This window comes from Haliotis rufescens, unplaced genomic scaffold (genome assembly GCF_023055435.1).
Source record: "Haliotis rufescens isolate VD_foot unplaced genomic scaffold, xgHalRufe1.0.p SCAF_2, whole genome shotgun sequence".
Classification (NCBI taxonomy): Eukaryota; Metazoa; Mollusca; class Gastropoda; order Lepetellida; family Haliotidae; genus Haliotis; species Haliotis rufescens.
In genome coordinates this window covers 2,522,156-2,542,258 of record NW_025963890.1, presented here as the reverse complement: position 1 = coordinate 2,542,258, position 20,103 = coordinate 2,522,156, and the positions used below count along the sequence as shown (strand labels likewise).

Here is a 20,103-nt window from a genome sequence, read left to right as displayed (position 1 = left end):
CAAAGACAGGCTTACACCCTGGTCACACCTACACCCCTAACAGCACCGACGAGAGTGTTCAGTCTCCCCAAAGACAGGCTTACATCCTGGTCACAGCTACACCCCTAACAGCACCGACGAGAGCGTTCAGTCTCCCCAAAGACAGGCTTACACCCTGGTCACACCTACACCCCTAACAGCACCGACGACAGTGTTCAGTCTCCACAAAGACAGGCTGACATCCTGGTCACAGCAACACAACTGTGAGTGTGCGTGTTGACAGCCAGTGTGTTTGTTGACGTTGTTCCGGACACCGACTGAGTGAGTTAACGTTGTTTCAGACACCGAGTTTGTGTGTTAACGTTGTTTCACGCCGCAGTTAGTAACAAATCCCTTTTATCATTCCCTCACGTCAGAATGATGAGATCTGATTGGTCCACGTGATCCCTATAAAATACTGTGTAACCCGCCTTGGAGGGTAATAAATTTCTCAGCGGGGAATAAATCTCTGATATCCCGCCACGAGCACTACAGGCTGCACGGGTCTTCTGGTGACAATCCCTGCACATCTGAGGCGACGACGTACGGTTTGTGAAGATATTCGTTGAAGGCCAGGGATGCTTCTTGCAGTCACTGATGCTGGCATGAATCGATTTCGTAGGCGGGTTGTTCGAATCCAGTTGTCTTGTCGATTATTGGTTACGCGTGGCCTGCCCCTCCGAGGAAGGTCTCTGACTACATTCGTCTGTTGCCAACGTTGCCATAAACACCAAATGATGTTCCTGTGGACGTTAAATTGTCTTGCAACATCACGTTGACACGATCCTGCTTCAAGACAGGACAGGACAGGCATGGCATTTCGTAATGTTGAATAATTGCGTATTTGTTTTGTTTTTCTGAGTGGTTGTTGTCAGCACGATGCTAAACAATGTATATGGAATCCCGTTAACGCACGTGTTTTTCTACCCATTCTTGGGTAGTGAAATGCATGGGGCTTGCATAAAAGTCAACTTTTGCATGGAATGCATGGTTTTATGTAGCAGTTGCGTTTTGGTGACTTGATTCCATACATGTAGGACAATATTGAAAACCAAACTTTACTTGTTTGAAAAATATACTAAAATATTGGTGTCACAGGAACTTTTGTTGTTGAGTATATATACAGAAAACCTGACCTGACAATAAACTCAAATGTGAAAAAGATAATAATAGTCTCTTTATTAATGAGAATCTGTAAAAGGAGACTAACGGGATCGGGTGGTCAGGCTCGCTGACTTGGTTGATACATGTCATCGATCCCAATTGAGTAGATAGATGGCCATGATGTCAATCACTGGATTTTCTGGTCCAGACCCGATTATTTTATAGACCGCCGTCATATAGCTGGAATATTGCTGACTGTGGCATTAAACAATAAACAAATAATGAGAGGCTCGCCATTTTCCGCATCAGTTTGATAATTCGCTGTACTTCATCTATCTGAATGATCGACAAGACCTTTATCACAACATGTGAAACACGAGACTAATAATTTATTTAACACATCCATAAGATAACATCTCGTAACATACAATCTGTAGTTTGTAACAAGTATTCAACCGAATGTTACATAATCGTCTAGTTTGTTGAGCGTTCCATAGGTTTCGCCTCTGAAGCATTTAGAAGCACTTCCTGTGCACAATGGATGGGCCGGACTCATCGTACTCCTGCTTGCTGATCCACATCTGCTGGAAGGTGGACAGAGAGGCTAGGATGGAGCCACCGATCCAGACGGAGTATTTCCTCTCTGGGGGAGCGATGATCTTGATCTTCATTGTGCTCGGGGCAAGGGATGTGATCTCCTTCTGCATTCTGTCGGCGATACCAGGGAACATGGTGGTACCTCCTGAGAGAACAGTGTTGGCGTACAAGTCCTTACGGATATCAACATCGCACCTCATAATAGAGTTGAATGTGGTTTCGTGAATACCAACCGTTTCCATACCCAAGAAGGAAGGCTGGAAGAGGGCCTCTGGACAACGGAACCTCTCGTTACCAATGGTGATGACTTGGCCATCGGGCAACTCGTAGCTCTTCTCTAGGGAGGAAGATGATGAGGCAGTTGCCATTTCCTGCTCGAAGTCAAGGGCGATGTAGCACAGTTTCTCCTTGATGTCTCTGACGATTTCTCGCTCAGCAGTGGTGGTGAAGGAGTATCCACGTTCAGTAAGGATCTTCATGAGGTAATCAGTCAGGTCACGGCCGGCAAGATCCAACCTCATGATGGCGTGGGGAAGAGCATAACCTTCATAGATGGGGACAGTGTGGGTGACACCATCACCAGAGTCCAAAACAATACCTGTGGTACGACCAGAAGCGTACAGGGACAGAACAGCCTGGATGGCCACATACATAGCTGGAGAGTTGAAGGTCTCGAACATGATCTGGGTCATCTTTTCACGGTTGGCCTTGGGGTTGAGGGGAGCCTCTGTCAGGAGGACGGGGTGCTCCTCTGGAGCTACTCGGAGCTCGTTGTAGAAGGTGTGATGCCAGATCTTCTCCATGTCGTCCCAGTTAGTGACGATACCATGCTCGATGGGGTACTTGAGGGTGAGGATGCCTCTCTTGGACTGAGCCTCGTCACCGACATAGCTGTCTTTCTGACCCATACCGACCATCACGCCCTACAACATAGATTCATTACGTCATGTTTTACGAATTGTTACGTGTATGATTCAAATAAGGTATTTATGGCAGTAGAGATTGCTGGAGCTATACTTGTGGTGATTGTCAGCGGCGGTAAATGACTGAGAAGCTCGTAAAATATCGAGCGCTGAAGTGACCAGATTGTTGCAGAAACTTTTATTGTATCCAGAACCGTCACCCGAAGAAACGTCACCCCAAGTAACATTGCATGAAAAGTTGTCATTTAAATATCTGGGTAATTTTTGTCAAAGTTTCTAAAATTTAACATTACCTTGTCCGAAAAAATGAATTTGATGATAAAAAAACAAAGCAGATGACAATAAAACATATCGCCCGAACGCATCACGGCAACGGCCATGGTAACCCGATGCACGTGAGTTCCGTGCAAATTGAAATGCACATGCGTTCCCCCATTTCTTGCCCTATAAAAATCCACCCAGATCGGATAATATTAATTCGTTATTGAATTGCTACAACATGCCAAGATTGACAAGAAATCAGCGACAGTTGGACGATTGCAAGCTGGACAAACCGCCCGGCAAGTAGCCAATGCATTTCAAGTCCACACAAGGACCAAATACAGGCTCAAGCAACGGTACCAGACCACCAGCACTACAGATGACCGGCCACGTAGTGGAAGACCAGGGGTCACCACCCGACGTCAGGAACGTCAGATTGTGCCACAGCATCTTCAAGATCGCTTTGTTACTGCTGCGGAAACTGCTCGATTTGGAGAAATAAGGTTGCTCATATCTCTATCCATGGTTTCTTTTGCGGTTCAGTATAGTTACTTCCCTTTGATTCTTTTTCACAACTCATAACAGAAATCAGGGAAAGAAATCAGGGACAGTTTCTGGCTGGTTGTACCAATATAAGAGCAATACATAGGAGGTTCGAATCTTTTTACGACCCGATATCCGTCTACTTGCCTAATGCGCACGAGATACCTATGTGAAAATATCGAATTCCTGTGGGTGTCTGTTTCAAGACATTCGATTTTGTTATATTCTGGACGTTCGTGAGTGAACTGACATGCAATAAAGGCTGTTACTTTCTGCTGTTACCATATATTTGACCCATTGTGTTGCTTTTTGTGATTGTATTGACATTTAGTGATTACACAATTTAGTTCTCAACAAACACATTTCTGGTTAATCTTTGCCCTTCAATTTGCCAAATCAACTTGTAACAATATATTATATATTTATATTGTCTATAACTAACCGAGTCCAGGGATATCCAGAGATTGTCATGATGAGCATCGATCGACGTAATTGGGATACGATCATATGCATCAACCAAGTCAGCGAGCCTGACAACGCGATCTCGTTAGTCGCCTCTTGCGGCAAGTATGAGTGAGTTACTGAAGACCAATTCTAACCCTATATAGAGAGAGAGGAGCAACAGAGAATCTGTACTTGTTTATACAATTGAAGACTGAAAGAACATTTGTTAAATGTGATAATGTTTATTTAACCATTACTCAGTCCTGTGACAGTTTGTAAAACGTAACCTGGGGTCTAAAACAAGGACTGGTCGGCTCGGACTCAGTATGCTGTGTCTGAGTGGGGTATTCATGTTAAACTGCGGCATGGTATCTCAATGACCTGGCACTATAAATCAGCATCAGTCCGGACTAGTACAAGCAGCCACACACACAGCCCACGTGCATGTACGTCGCTATATAAGTGCAATAATCCAAATTCACCTCACCTCACCTGGATAATTGTACGTCAATATTAATTAGTTCAAAGAAGATTGGGGTAAGAAATGAATTTACAGCTACATGACTTCCAGCATGTTTGAAATGTCTTAAATGTCCGCCGAAAAAAGCAAATTTATTGTTTTTCCAAGATAAAATGTCTTGAGGCAGCAGTTGTGTATTATGCAAATTGTTTTCTTCTAATTTTTAAAAGTTTAAAGCAATAAAACCATGTGGAAGTATTTTTTGAGTGCACCAGTACAGTTCGATTGTTTTATATAATATCACTAACTTTCAATCGAAAATCAAACATATGACAAAAACAGCCGAGAGTTATAATTTCTTGTGCTCCTCATCTTGTAACACACGTTACAAGATTGGCGTTTCAATACATAGCAATAATATCAACAAAATGTCTTACCTGATGTCTGGGACGACCGACGATGGAGGGGAAGACAGCTCTGGGAGCGTCGTCACCGGCGAAACCGGCTTTGCACATGCCGGAGCCGTTGTCACAGACCAATGCAGCAACATCATCATCCATGGCTGTAGGTAGTTGTGAAAAACAGGAAACAAGATGTGTCAACTGAAGACAGAAAGCGACTACTGAACACGTCCAGGTCCCTGTTATATTTATACGTCTTCCGTTACCTTAGGACCAATCATATTTCTCTGAGGAATAAGCACGCCAAGCATAATACACAGTAATGACCATTGCTAGAAACCATGTCATACGTTCGCATATGCTATTACATAACCCTATTTCATCTTCCCGGCCTGAACCATCATCTCACAGAGGAGTCTGCAGTAACCCCATCTGTCAGTGGATTTCGGCAGTCAACAGGGGGTAGCCCTTGTAGTCATACCACCTACTTAGAGAGTATATGCTAATTAGATCAGCGGTATGATGTGCGTTCATTCATTGCTGGGGTGGTGGGGTAGCCTAGAGGTTAAAACGTTCGGTTGCCACGCCGAAGGCCCAGGTTCGATTCCTATCAAGGTACAATGTGTGAAGCCCATTTCTGGTGTCCCCCGCCGTGATATTGCTTGAATATTGCTGAAAGCAATTGCCAGGTTTCAGATGCTGAGATATCACATAGCCATCAAGAAACGCTCACTTGTCCCCGTTCCTTTCCTAACACCAAAGTACACTTAACACCTTACACACTTAACACCAACAAAGTAACACCTTACACACATAGATATTCTTCTTCGTACATCTTACATTTATCATTTGTAATGTAGGTTATTCCCTTGTCTTTTGTACGAGTGTGTGAACATCGTGTTTGGATGACGTACGGCCTACGGCGACTGACGGATCATACGTCCATAGTGAGATTAACGTTAACAGTCCCTTGACGAGGAACATATTAGGGCTGGGACGAGTCCAAATTTGCTACCCGGGTACCCACCCCCACCTTTTATACACAACACACCTCTTAAACACAACACACCTCTTATACACAACACACCTCTTAAACACAACACACCTCTTATACACAACACACCTTTTTAAACATAACACACCTCTTATACACAACACACCTCTTAAACACAACACACCTCTTATACACAACACACCTCTTAAATACAACACACCTCTTATACACAACACACCTCTTATGCACGACACACCTCTTAAACACAACACACCTCTTGAACACAACACACCTCTTATACACAACACACCTCTTAAACACAACAACCTCTTAAACACAACACACCTCTTAAACACAACACACCTCTTATACACAACACACCTCTTAAACATAACACACCTCTTATGCACAACACACCTAACTTCCGTTATTTATGGAGCGGGTGAGCAAATAGTCATCCAAACTATATACTTGTAATTAAACAAACAACAGAACTGGGATTGCTATGGTGGCCGAGAGGGGACATCGCTTTCTCGCTTTATCGCTTTTTCGCTCTATCGTTTTCTCGCTTTATTGCTTTGTCTCTTTCTCGCTCTATCGCTGTCTCGCGGTATAGCAATATTCCCTCTTGGCCACTATAGCAGTCGCATGTGTTTCTATACGATAAAAAGTATATACGTAAAACAATATTAATGAATTGTTAAACCTGACCTCAGTGGGCGGAAGCTGAGCTGGGTTTTAATCATTAAAGAGAGCTGAGATTTGTCGAGCCACATTTCAAATTATACATTTAGAGGGAATGTTGAAATTTTCTCACTACCTACTTAAACATAATTTTAACAGTACAGACGTAGGTGCTTTTATAACAATCATCGGATTTCTGCGTAAAAAAGTATTTGATTGATTTATGGCCCTATTTAGGAGTTTTATTGGATCCCCTATCTCCAGGCCTAGTTATCAAAACAAACAGCAAATAACACCGCTTATTAGCGCTGAGTTGTGTACTTCCAAACAACAATAGTGTTTTCCTAAAAACAACACTTAGGTTATATCAATGTTTATTCTGCTTGCGGAGTAGTATCATCAAACAGGAAGTCCTCACCCTAGCAGTGGTGATACTACCGGATGTCCATTATGTAATTTCTAGTGTTTGAATGACATATTGTTCACAGTAAACCGTAATGTGGAAATAGATAGTTGATTGGTTTTATATTCAAGTTGGTATTTCCGCTATTCAAAATGTGCAGTGAGGCCGTCTTATCAACAGTCATTTCTGAGACATAAATGCAAAGTTTAATTATAGAAGTCTACTCTCATTTTTTGCATTTATAATTAACTCAAGTTTTATTTCAAGATTTACAGTACATACTATTCAAAAGAAGTTAAAGAAACCCGATTCTTTCATATGACGATGATTTGTCATTTGAAAAAGCGATAGAGCGAGAGAGCGAGAAAGCGATAGAGCGATAGAGCGATAGAGCGATAGAGCGAGAGAGCGATATTTTCCATAATGCCGTACATTAAAACTGTTTTTGCTGATATTCAGTGATCCATTCCTATAGTAACCACCGCTATTTTGCCTCTAATAATTAGATGTTTTCAACATCTTGTAGTAGATAAATATGTTATATATACATACATGTACATAATGTTATCTCGTTTAATTTGTATACACACGTGTTTATTTTCTTGTAGTGTAGTAAATAAACAAGATTGACAGACTACAGCGAAATAGTCGCTGTTCATATTTTCATTTTGTTCATAATACGCACGCACGCACGCACATACACACACACACACACACACACACACACACACATTCTTCCTTCAATCTTGAGACTAAAACTTTATAGGTTAAATTGAACTGGAACAAATAATGATTTATAGTATATATTAACAAATAATTGTCAGTATTATGAGCCTATGTTTCTATTGTTTGCAACGTCCAAAGCATTATTATAATGTAAGAGCAGTCGTCGTGAAAGAAGATACTGGTCCTGTATTGTCAAGGAGTGCACTGCAAGGATCACAACTCAGGGCGAGTTGCTCCACGCCACCTCGTGACAAGGTGGATGATGTTTGGCTTGATGCCATTGCTGACTCTCCTGCTGGCCCTAAAGTGACTGCCTTCATGGACTATGTGACAACCAGTTGGGTTCAAGGACAGGCCTTCACCCCAGAGATTTGGAATCACTTCGACAACCAAGGCCCAGTACCAATAATCACCTAGAAGGGTGGCACAACAAGATAAAGAGACTTGTCAAGAAGTGCCACCCGAAGGGCCGATCTACGAGGTAGTGAAGCTCTTTCAGCGCGAGCAGTCACTCACAGAGGTTGCAGTCCTGAGACCCTCTCACCAGTGGTCAGAACCTTCACGAAGAAGGAAGTACAATTCATTACACAATCGTGACCTGTAATGTGACAATGTAATGTGACCTGTCATGATATCCATCAATGTAATGTTGAATAAATTATCCCTGTTATGATCTGAATAAAAAATGAGAAAACAAAACTTGTTTTGTTAAATACGGTAACCTGTTAGAATCACAAAGCATGTTTTGACAGCATAGCCACGAGAGCCACATTCCACAATCACGCAACCGTAACCATTGCCACGAGAGCCACATCAATTTTGGCTATCTATTTTCGAAATGTGGCTTAGGCGGCCTGTAACCATTTTGTCGGTCATCCAATTTGGAGTTGAAGCCGAATGTGTGCTCGTCCGATTTCGGGATGACGATATATCGATAAAGATGCATGTACATTATGCAGACGTTATACATGTACACAGTTATGTTACAGATCGATTAGATACTAGTATATGTCTCTACCTTAAGTCACCTATACGACTTTTGAGAGCGTCATTAACCCGTAACCTCATTCCTTGGACAATATAAATGAGATATGTTGTACATATTATTTAAAAACAACTCGTTTCTTATAATTCCTTTCGATAAAACTGTCTTCAGGAATTAATTTTAATGCTAAAGTGCTTGTAAAATAACGTTTAACTTTCCCGCCAGGGGAGACTAGATATCCGATTATAGTATAGGCTCAAGCAGGAATATACATATTTATGTAACAATTCTCTATCTATTAACTGTACGGTTAACAATTGTGCGTTCTGATGTGGGTTATGTAGTTATCTGCCACATATATATACAGACAATGAGTCAGACACACACACAAACAAACACATACATAATTGTGACAAAACTATACTTAAGATATACATAACATATTACAATGACAGCTGATTTAACATATGTTATAGATAATCATAGTAATGCACTCCAGATTATTTTCAACATTAACTATGTGGCCACACTAATTTGTATGTCTCTCCATATGTGTAGTTTACACAAGTACACATATCAACTGTGATAACGCCACAGCGATGGGGGCAGTCGGGTAGCCTGGTGGTTAAAGCGTTCGCTCGTCAAGCCGAAGACCCAGTTTGATTCCCGACATGGGTACAATGTGTGAAGCCCATATCTGGTGTTCCCCGCCGTGATATAGCTGGATTATCGTTAAAAGCGGCGTAAACCCCTTTTCACTCACTCACAGCGGTGTTTATCAAATTATTATATGCGAGTACATTTACTTGTAGCTTTGCACACGACAAGAGACACAATTCAAGTTGATCATACATCAAATGTCAAAAAGAATATTTACGGACAACAGTATGACACACTGTAACATCATATACTACCTAAAACACCCACAATTACAAGATTGTATTTTGCAATACAATCAGCCATAACTAATTGACCATAGTCTTCTTAACTTCTTTTGAAAAGTATATATTTAGATTTTAACCTGATTTATTTAGAGCGTATTGCCATGATCTGCCACGCGCTTTCGGCGTGATGGTCACATAAAACTAAATAGGACCAGAAATCAATCAATTACATTTTACGCTAAAATCTGTGGATTGTTTCAAAATCACCTACGTCTGTACAGTTAAATAATGTTTCAAGTAAATAGTAAAAAAACATTTTCAACATTTCCTCCCCACTGAAGCAGTTAGCACATGCAGCCCCTATAGTGGTCAAAAAGGGATATTGGTTTTCCGCGAGACAGCGAGAAAGCGATGTCCCCTCTCGGCCACCATAGTTTGCTGCTGTTTGGACACACAAAAACATATGAGAATGATACTGTTATTGTGCCAGTGAAAATGTATCGCAAAATCACCGATCTCTAAAAGAACCAAACGCTGATAGACCTGGATTTTAAACAGGTTGTTAGGGCGAATGTCGTGTTACATCTGTAAAATTTGCAAGATATAAATTCTGTGTTTACAATAACAAAGAACGGCGAATGATTAACAATCTTGTTAGTGTTTCTCAAAACGAGTTTTTGACTAATTTCCCAAGACGTATGTTTGGAGAGTCTTACAGCTGATTAATGACACATATTTATGGTAATAAATAAAAGCGACAAATAATAATTCCATAATTATGAGAAATATGTGCTAACAGCAGAGTTCAGTGTACGATTCCGACTTTAATAATAACATAAGCATGTATGTAAAACGGTCTACTATTTTCTAACGTGTTCAAAAATAATCGTAAATGTGACGCGGATTTTAGTAGCCTTGAAATCTAGTGTGATCGGGTGTATATTTATCCTGTGTTTCATATTCACCTGCATAAGGTAAACGGAAGATTGCCCTATTAGCATGTTTATTCAATGATAGCATAACTGGGTGACCAGCGTGGGGTCGCTACGGTGCATCAACCACGGCAGTGTTGTAATGCGGTGTAGACATTGGTGGTAGTCTCCTCAGTCTTTTGATGTATGCTGATGACATAGCATTAATTGCGCCAAATGAACATTCATTAAAATCAATGCTTCACTGTGTTGCTGAATGGTGTAAGAGATGGCGAATTCAAGTTAATACCAGCAAAACTAAAGTAGTCCATTACCGGCCACCATCTGTGAAACGAACATCATTTGAGTTTCAGTGTGGCAATGACAACATTGACATATGCTCATCATACAAATATCTTGGTTTATGGCTAGAAGAACACTTAAATTTGAATTCTACAGCCAAAGAAATCGCCAAATCCGCGAGTAGAGCTCTTGGTGTAATTATAAGTAAATTTAAACTATTTGGAGGAATGCCATATGACGTATATAACATGCTATTTAATAATCTTGTTCAACCAATTTTATCATATGGCTCAGTTATTTTTGGCAATCGAGATTTCAGTTGTATACACGCAGTTCAAAATAAAGCTTGCCGTTTCTTTCTCAGGGTGGGTAAATGTACTCCAACTTTAGCTGTCCGGGGCGTGATGGGTTGGCTTGCTCAGCTCACTAAACAGAAAATAGAAGTTTTCCGATTTTGGAGAAAGATAAACTCTGTTCCGCTATCTAGACTTGTTTCACAGATTCGAAATTGGTCTCTTACCTTCCGCAAATCATGGGATAAGACAGTTAATGCAATGGATTTGTTTAATTTCTCTATTAGTGAATTCCATCTAATCACACGCACTTTGAGATGTAATGACGCCGATTGTTGGTCACGTGATTTATGGAATGACACTGGTCATGAACATGGGAATAAGTTGAGGACTCTTAGACTCTTTAAGAATACTCTAAATACGTCGACCTATGTCCGCGCCGTTTTAGACAGACAGCAACGTAGTACCTTGGCAAAACTACGCTGCAGTTCTCTCCCTTTGGAGGTTGAAGTTGGTCGGTACTCCCGTCCAAAGACACCACTACACCTCCGTTTATGTAGGTAATGTGACCGCCAGTGTGTCGAACACGAAGTACATTTCCTCACAGAATGTGAATACTACTCTGATCTACGATATGACTATTCTCATTTGTTTCCTCCAGCACATATTTGTCTAAGAAGTTTAACCCCAGAAGGCCAATTTATATATGTTATGCAGAATGATAGTCTAGCTATTCCTCTAGCCGCAGTTGTTACTGCTATGTATAAAAGAAGAAAATTTCAACTTGCATTGTAAATAGTGCACTTCTGATCCATAAGTAATTGTTATTCTTCCTTATGGGATTTAACCACACGTTTATACAAGTCTAAATATATTTAGTTTTAATGGTATTCTTCCTTAAAGGATTCCTCAACAGTTACAAAAGATATTAACAATGGGACATTTTCAAATAAGTACTTATAAAATAGTTCTGTTACCACACGTTCGTATATATTTTGCATTTGTACCTCACTAAACGATTCTAGTATAATCTCTTTACATAAAACTGAGTTATTTTTTATCTCTCGTGTCTCATAGGCCAACTGACCGGGTGGTATATTTTATATTTTGTTATGTACTTTGAATGTATGTTTTTTTATACTGCGTGACACGCAAATAAAATATTATCTTATCTTATGTAATGACGACGGGGGGGAGGGATGGGGGGCACTTTGATGTGCGCTGTACACTCCCATGCTCGGCCACGTGCACGCTGGGTATGTGTTAACCCAGACATTATCGACGTGGTACCATCGACGTAACGTACGAATGGCTCAGAGGGAGTCTGATGTAAAGGTTGTGAATATGGTTTCAAGAAGGCAAAAGCTATGTACTCCCATACATGTTCACGGGAGTTACGTCTTGTCAAGTTGAACCTTCATCAATTTTGTGTTTTTTGGTTTAATACTGAACTCTGCACTTTTCCACCTACACGACGGCGATCTGTGAATCTTAATCTGGAACACCATGAGCATCGTTCTACGCAATTGGGATACGATGACATATATGAACCAAGTCAGCGAGGCTGACCACCCGACCCCGTTAGCCACCTCTTACGACAAGCATACTCTCCTTTTACGTCTTACACGGGGTTGCTGAAGCTATAATCAAATGCAGATGCGTTATGAACAAATATCACTTGTGTACACGTTTTTTAAAGTGAGTGAGTGAGTTTGGTTTTACGCAGCTTTTAGCGATATTCCAGCAATACCAGTGGACACCAGAAATGGGCTTCACACATTGTACCCATGTCGGGAATCGAACCCGGGTCTTCAGCGTGACGAACTTACACTTTAACCACTGGGCTTCCCGACCGCCCTTTTTTGTATTTGTATGTCGTGAAGCGCTGTCTGAAAGTAACATTCTGTCTCCAGCTACAGCTCCATATAAACAATGTATGTGAATGTACTTAATCCAGTTGACTTTGGCACATGAGTATTTTTCTTTTAAACGATTTTTGTTTGTTATTCAAGTCGATCTTGACTGCCACGCATAATGTTCTTCCTTCACACATCATGAAAAAACCGTTTTCTCTTATCCTTCATTACATGCATTTCAAGTAGGGTTATGTTTTCAATGTCCATGAAATGTTAACTTACAAGGACGTTTACCTGGACGTTCGCTTGGACGTTTACCTGGACTTTCACGTGGACGTTCCCCTGGACGTTTACCTGGACTTTTACGTGGACATTCACCAGGATGTTTACAAGGACTTTTACGTGGACGTTCACCTGGACGTTTACCTGGATTTTTACCTGGACGTTTACCTGGATGTTTACCTGGACGTTTACAAGGACTTTTACAAGGACTTTTTACCTGGACGTTTACCTGGACTTTTACCTGGACGTTCACCTGGACGTTTACAAGGACATTCACCTGGACGTTCACCTGGACGTTTACCTGTACGTTTACCTGGACGTTTACCTGTACGTTTACCTGGACGTTTACCTGGACTTTTACGTGGACATTCACCAGGATGTTTACAAGGACTTTTACGTGGACGTTCACCAGGACGTTTACCTGGATTTTTACCTGGACGTTTACCTGGATGTTTACCTGGACGTTTACAAGGACTTTTACAAGGACTTTTACCTGGACGTTTACCTGGACTTTTACCTGGACGTTCACCTGGACGTTTACCAGGACATTCACCTGGACGTTCACCTGGACGTTTACCTGTACGTTTACCTGGACGTTTACCTGTACGTTTACCTGGACGTTTACCTGGACTTTTACGTGGACATTCACCAGGATGTTTACAAGGACTTTTACGTGGACATTCACCAGGATGTTTACAAGGACTTTCACGTGGACATTCACCAGGATGTTTACAAGGACTTTTACGTGGACATTCACCAGGATGTTTACAAGGACATTTACGTGGACGTTCACCTGGACGTTTACAAGGGCTTGTACCTGGACGTTTACCTGGACGTTTACCTGGACTTTTACGTGGACGTTCACCTGGACGTTTACCTGGACGTTTTTCCTGGGCGTTTACCTGGATGTTTACAAGAACGTTTACCCGGACGTTTGCCTGAATGTTTAAAAGGACTTTTATCCTGGCCTTTACCTGGACGTTCACCTGTGCGTTTACCCGGGCGTTTACCTGGACGTTTTCCTACAGTTCTACCCGGGTCTTTACAACGACGTTTAGCTGGGCGTATACAAGGACGTTTACAAGGACGTTTACAAGGACGTTTACTTTGGCGTTTACACGGACATGTACCTGAACGTTTTCGTGGACGTTTACCTAAGGCGCTGTTTTCCACCCACTAGGTGGTTGCTCTAAGTGCACACGAGGATTTGTGACAGGAGTACTTATCAAAAAGTTATGTCTAGATTTTGGCCTTGAAAACAGTAAGGGGTGGAAAAGTGGGTTTTACAGGACAGGAGCACATTGTTAAACAGATCTTTGTCCACTGGACTTGAGGCTGCAGGAGGACCAGAGGGAAGTATCTTATCAACAGATCGCAGACTCCGGGCGAGGTTGTACTCCTGAACCAGGTCTGTTAAAGGGCTTCTAAGTGACATGTCAGTTCAAATACTAGTATGTATACATATCTAAAACACGTGCCCCTTTCATGGTGCTGTGTTTATAAAAGCAACATTTCCAGTGAATCATGTGTGAAATGTTTTAGTGTGTTTAGATTGGACGTATTTATCAAAATAAGAATATGTGTTTGAGTAAATAGTACCACACAATGATCGACAGTTCTCTTTTGACAAATGCTTGATTGCATTGCTCCGTGGTGGCGTTTCCTCAATACTTCGTGATTTTGACATTACGAATGATACTGCAGGAGGTGTCTGTATGTGCTTCGTGTTGACATATATTGTTTTCTTAACCTTTAAGAATTAACCCGCGCGACCTCGGCCTGACGGGACGGCTACTTTATAACACGTGTAAATGTACATAGTTAAATGTACAGTTATATTATTGTGAACTATATGTATATGGGCCTGCAATGAAGCGAGGCTGTATGGTAATGGATATAGTTATATCTGGTATGAAAATTGTACGTGGTATGTGTGGGTGTATGTGGTATTGATAAGTGTATATGGTATGTATATGTGTATGTAATATGTATAAGTGTATGTAGTATGTATAAGTGTGTAATGTGTATACGTGTATGTGGTATGCTTAAGTGTATGTGATATGTATACGTGTATGTGATATGTATACGTGTATGTGGTATGTATAAGTGTATGTAATATGTATAAGTGTTTGTGGTATGTATACGTGCAAGTGATATGTATACGTGTATGTGGTGTGTATAAGTGTATGTGGTGTGTATAAATGTATGTGATATGTTTAAGTGTATGTGGTATGTATACGTGCTAGTGATGTGTATATGTGTATGTGGTACGTATACGTGTATGTGGTACGTGTAGGTGTATGTGGTATGAATAGGTGTATGTGGTATGTATACCTGTATGTGGTATGTATAAGTGTATGCGATATGTATACGTGTATGTGCTATATGTAAGTATATGTGATATTTATCGTTATATATGGTATGTATAGTGTTTGTGGTATGTATAAGTGTATGCGATATGTATACGTGTATGTGCTATATGTAAGTATATGTGATATTTATCGTTATATATGGTATGTATAGTGTTTGTGGTATGTATAAGTGTATGCGATATGTATACGTGTATGTGCTATATATAAGTATATGTGATATCTATCGTTATATATGGTATGTATAGTGTTTGTGGTATGTATAAGTGTATGCGATATGTATACGTGTATGTGCTATATGTAAGTGTATGTGATATTTATCGTTATATATGGTATGTATAGTGTTTGTGGTATGTATAAGTGTATGCGATATGTATACGGGTATGTGCTATATATAAGTATATGTGATATTTATCGTTATATATGGTATGTAAACGTGTATGTGCTATATATAAGTATATGTGATATTTATCGTTATATATGGTATGTATTGTGTTTGTGGTAAGTAGAGGCGTATGTGGTACGCATAAGTGTATGTGGTATGCAGAGTTGTATCTGGTAAGCATAGATGTATGTGTAGGTATGGGAATGTGGTTTAGCGGATGTGTGTAGGTGAGGGATATGTGGTATGTGGAGGTGCGCAGGTGGTGGGTATGTTGTATGTGTTATGCGGAGGTGTGTAGGTGGTGGGTATGTTGTATGTGTAATGCGGAGGTGTGTAGGTGGTGGGTATGTTGAATGTGTAACCCGGAGGTGTGTAGGTGGTGGGCATGTTGTATGTGTAATGCGGAGGTGTGTAGGTGGTGGGTATGTTGAATGTGGTATACGAGGTTGGTAGCTGGTGGGTATGTTGAACGTGGTATGCGGAGGTGTTTAAGTGTGTGAGTATGTTGAATGTGGTATGAGGAGGTGTGTAGGTGTGTTGGTATGCTGTATGTGGTATGCAGAGGTGTGTAGGTGGTGGGTATGTTGAATGTGGTATGAGGAGATGTGTAGGTGGTAGGTATGTTGTATGTGGTATGCAGAGGTGTGTAGGTGGTGGGTATGTTGTATGTCTTATGCGAAGGTGTGTAGGTGTGTCGGTATGTTGTATGTGGTATGCGGAGGTGTATAGGTGATGGATACTTAGTATTGTAATTTGGAGGTGTGTAGGTGTGTGGTGGTGTATAGATGTGTAGTATTTTGTTTGCGTAGGTTTAAGTATGGGGAGATGTGTAGGTGTGTAGTGTGTTGTATTTTGTATGCTGGGTAGTGTTGGTGTGGAGTGTGTTGTTTGAACAGCCGGGCTCTGTCGTTTAAAGTGAACCCACCTGCCGACATTACATTTAGCTTGTGGTTATCAATAGTCCTCCTGGGTCAACGTATACCTCTAATGTTGAGTGTGGTCTAGCTACTGAGCATGTGCTGCTGTTGTGGATCACATAAATAGATGACGATCACTCAAATGCATGATGAGTAACGTCTTCGTCAACGTTAAGCTACTTAAGAAGTGTTATATTTTGACCTGAAATAAATGTCCCTTTTATTCGGAAAAGCATTTAAACCAATGATGATGGAAACGTGCTTTTGCTTCAATGAGAACTGAAAGTTTTCTTTACATGTGAAATCTTCGTTGTTCGCCCAGCTTGGTCTAAATTACATGACATTTAATAGCACTGCTATTGGGCAACTAATACAATTTTCACAGCGAGTTTGCACATTACGCCAAATGGAATCTGTTTCGGTGGATAATCAAGTCTGTTTATGACGTTGTATGTAAGGATATCTATTATTTAACATTTCTAATAGCATGAAACAGACTTTGCATAATGAATCAAGGTAATAATAAGCCCCTCAACACTAGAGTAGCACATTATTTATCATTAAATATACTAAATACTAAACATAATCATAGTGCCCGTCTTCACGACCTCTCTTTAACATGGATGCCCATCACAGGCCCCGCTCACCTGTCTGGTATAGGCCTATCACACATGTTCGCAACCTTCTCCCCAGCATGCATGTCTGGTATAGTCCTATCACACCTGTTCGCAACCTTCTCCTCAGCATGCATGTCTGGTATAGTCCTATTACGCCTGTTCGCAACCTTCTCCTCAGCATGCATGTCTGGTATAGTCCTATCACGCCTGTTCGCAACCTTCTCCCCAGCATGCATGTCTGGTATAGTCCTATCACACCTGTTGGCAACCTTCTCCTCAGCATGCATGTCTGGTATAGTCCTATCACGCCTGTTTGCAACCTTCTCCTCAGCATGCATGTCTGGTATAGTCCTATCACGCCTGTTGGCAACCTTCTCCTCAGCATGCATGTATGGTATAGTCCTATTACGCCTGTTCGCAACCTTCTCCTCAGCATGCATGTATGGTATAGTCCTATCACACCTGTTCGCAACCTTCTCCTCAGCATGCATTCATGGTATAGTCCTATTACGCCTGTTCGCAACCTTCTCCTCAGCATGCATGTCTGGTATAGTCCTATTACACCTGTTCGCAACCTTCTCCTCAGCATGCATGTCTGGTATAGTCCTATAACGCCTGTTCGCAACCTTCCCCCCAGCATGCATGTATGATATAGTCCTATAACGCCTGTTCGCAACCTTCTCCTCAGCATGCATGTCTGGTATATTCCTATAACGCCTGTTCGCAACCTTCTCCTCAGCATGCATGTATGGTATAGTCCTATCACGCCTGTTTGCAACAAAGAAGTAATCAATTCAAATTGGTTTATTACCCTCATGTGTACACAGAATCCCTTCTATGTTAACATACACAATTTATCGAGTTGTAGTCAATAATGAATAGATTTACAAATGTTATAGAAACAAATATTAAGCGCACCATTACGCGACCGAAGGTCACATAGTCTTCAATGTTCGTTGAATAATCCCTAGGTTTTGCCTCTAAAACATTTAGAAACACTTCCTGTGCACAATGGATGGGCCGGACTCATCGTACTCCTGCTTGCTGATCCACATCTGCTGGAAGGTCGACAAAGAGGCAAGGATGGAGCCACCGATCCAGACGGAGTATTTCCTCTCTGGGGGAGCGATGATCTTGATCTTCATGGTGCTCGGGGCAAGGGATGTGATCTCCTTCTGCATTCTGTCGGCGATACCAGGGAACATGGTGGTACCTCCTGAGAGAACAGTGTTGGCGTACAAGTCCTTACGGATATCAACATCGCACCTCATAATGGAGTTGAATGTGGTTTCGTGAATACCAACTGTTTCCATACCCAAGAAGGAAGGCTGGAAGAGGGCCTCTGGACAACGGAACCTCTCGTTACCAATGGTGATTACTTGACCGTCAGGCAACTCGTAGCTCTTCTCCAGGGAGGAAGATGACGAGGCAGTTGCCATTTCCTGCTCGAAGTCAAGGGCGATGTAGCACAGTTTCTCCTTGATGTCTCTGACAATTTCTCTCTCAGCAGTGGTGGTAAAGGAGTAGCCACGTTCAGTGAGGATCTTCATGAGGTAATCAGTCAGGTCACGGCCAGCAAGATCCAATCTCATGATGGCGTGGGGAAGAGCATAACCTTCATAGATGGGGACAGTGTGGGTGACACCATCACCAGAGTCCAAAACAATACCCGTGGTACGACCAGAAGCGTACAGAGACAGAACAGCCTGGATGGCCACATACATAGCTGGAGAGTTGAAGGTCTCGAACATGATCTGGGTCATCTTTTCACGGTTGGCCTTGGGGTTGAGGGGAGCCTCTGTCAGGAGGACGGGGTGCTCCTCTGGAGCCACTCGGAGTTCGTTGTAGAAGGTGTGATGCCAGATCTTCTCCATGTCGTCCCAGTTGGTGACGATACCGTGCTCGATGGGATACTTGAGAGTGAGGATACCTCTCTTGGACTGAGCCTCGTCACCGACGTAGCTGTCTTTCTGACCCATACCAACCATCACACCCTGAAACAAGAAATCATTTGTCATTATGTACGACGTCGTGTATTCTACAGAGACGAAATGTAGGCGAAACTAAATATTTCAGGTCTTGAACCTCTATGTTACCATGGTGACAATAAACGGTGTTACCTGATGTCTAGGACGGCCGACGATGGAGGGGAAGACAGCTCTGGGAGCGTCGTCACCGGCAAAACCGGCCTTGCACATGCCGGAGCCGTTGTCACAGACCAATGCAGCAACATCATCATCCATGGTTGTAGGTTGTTGTGTGAGAAACGGGAAAGACGATGTGTCAGCTGAAGACTGAAAGCGGATGCAATATCGATGTTCTGACCCAGGCGTCTTTTATACATACCCCATTAGTAGGCGACCAATCAGATTGTGTTTGAGAATAATAGAAACGTAACCATTGTAATTGTAATAAATATACCCTTCTAATGTATTATATTGCATAACAACCTTTCATGCGTACATGTGGAAGAATGTGTCACAGTCGGGGGTGATCTGCACTGATCTCTCTTTCCCCTAGAAGTAAGTACCCCCTACCCCCGTTCCCGAAGCAAGGACAACGCCACGTGGTATGGTGCCGGAGAATGGGGAAGCGCTTCTCGAGCTGACGAGCATGAATGCAAGAATGTGATGCTGGTAATAAATTAAGTTAAATGAATATATCAGCATTATTGGGAAATGCATAGATTCTAAAATCCATACAACGCTTACTACTCATCAGTTATAAAGCATTGTAAAGTTAT

General features: G+C 41.7%; 1 protein-coding gene across 1 annotated transcript; it reads right to left on the bottom strand.

Annotated features, from left to right (window-relative positions):
- Positions 1-1,627: 1,627 nt before the first annotated feature.
- LOC124114136 (actin, cytoplasmic) lies at positions 1,628-19,630 on the bottom strand. Its single transcript, XM_046474699.2, has 3 exons — positions 19,481-19,630; positions 18,610-19,354; positions 1,628-2,374 (listed from the first exon to the last, which is right to left on the bottom strand). Exons 1-3 carry the CDS (start codon positions 19,601-19,603, stop codon positions 1,638-1,640), a joined length of 1,605 nt encoding a protein of 534 aa, XP_046330655.1. The 5' UTR covers positions 19,604-19,630; the 3' UTR covers positions 1,628-1,637.
- Between the last annotated feature and the right edge of the window lie 473 nt (positions 19,631-20,103).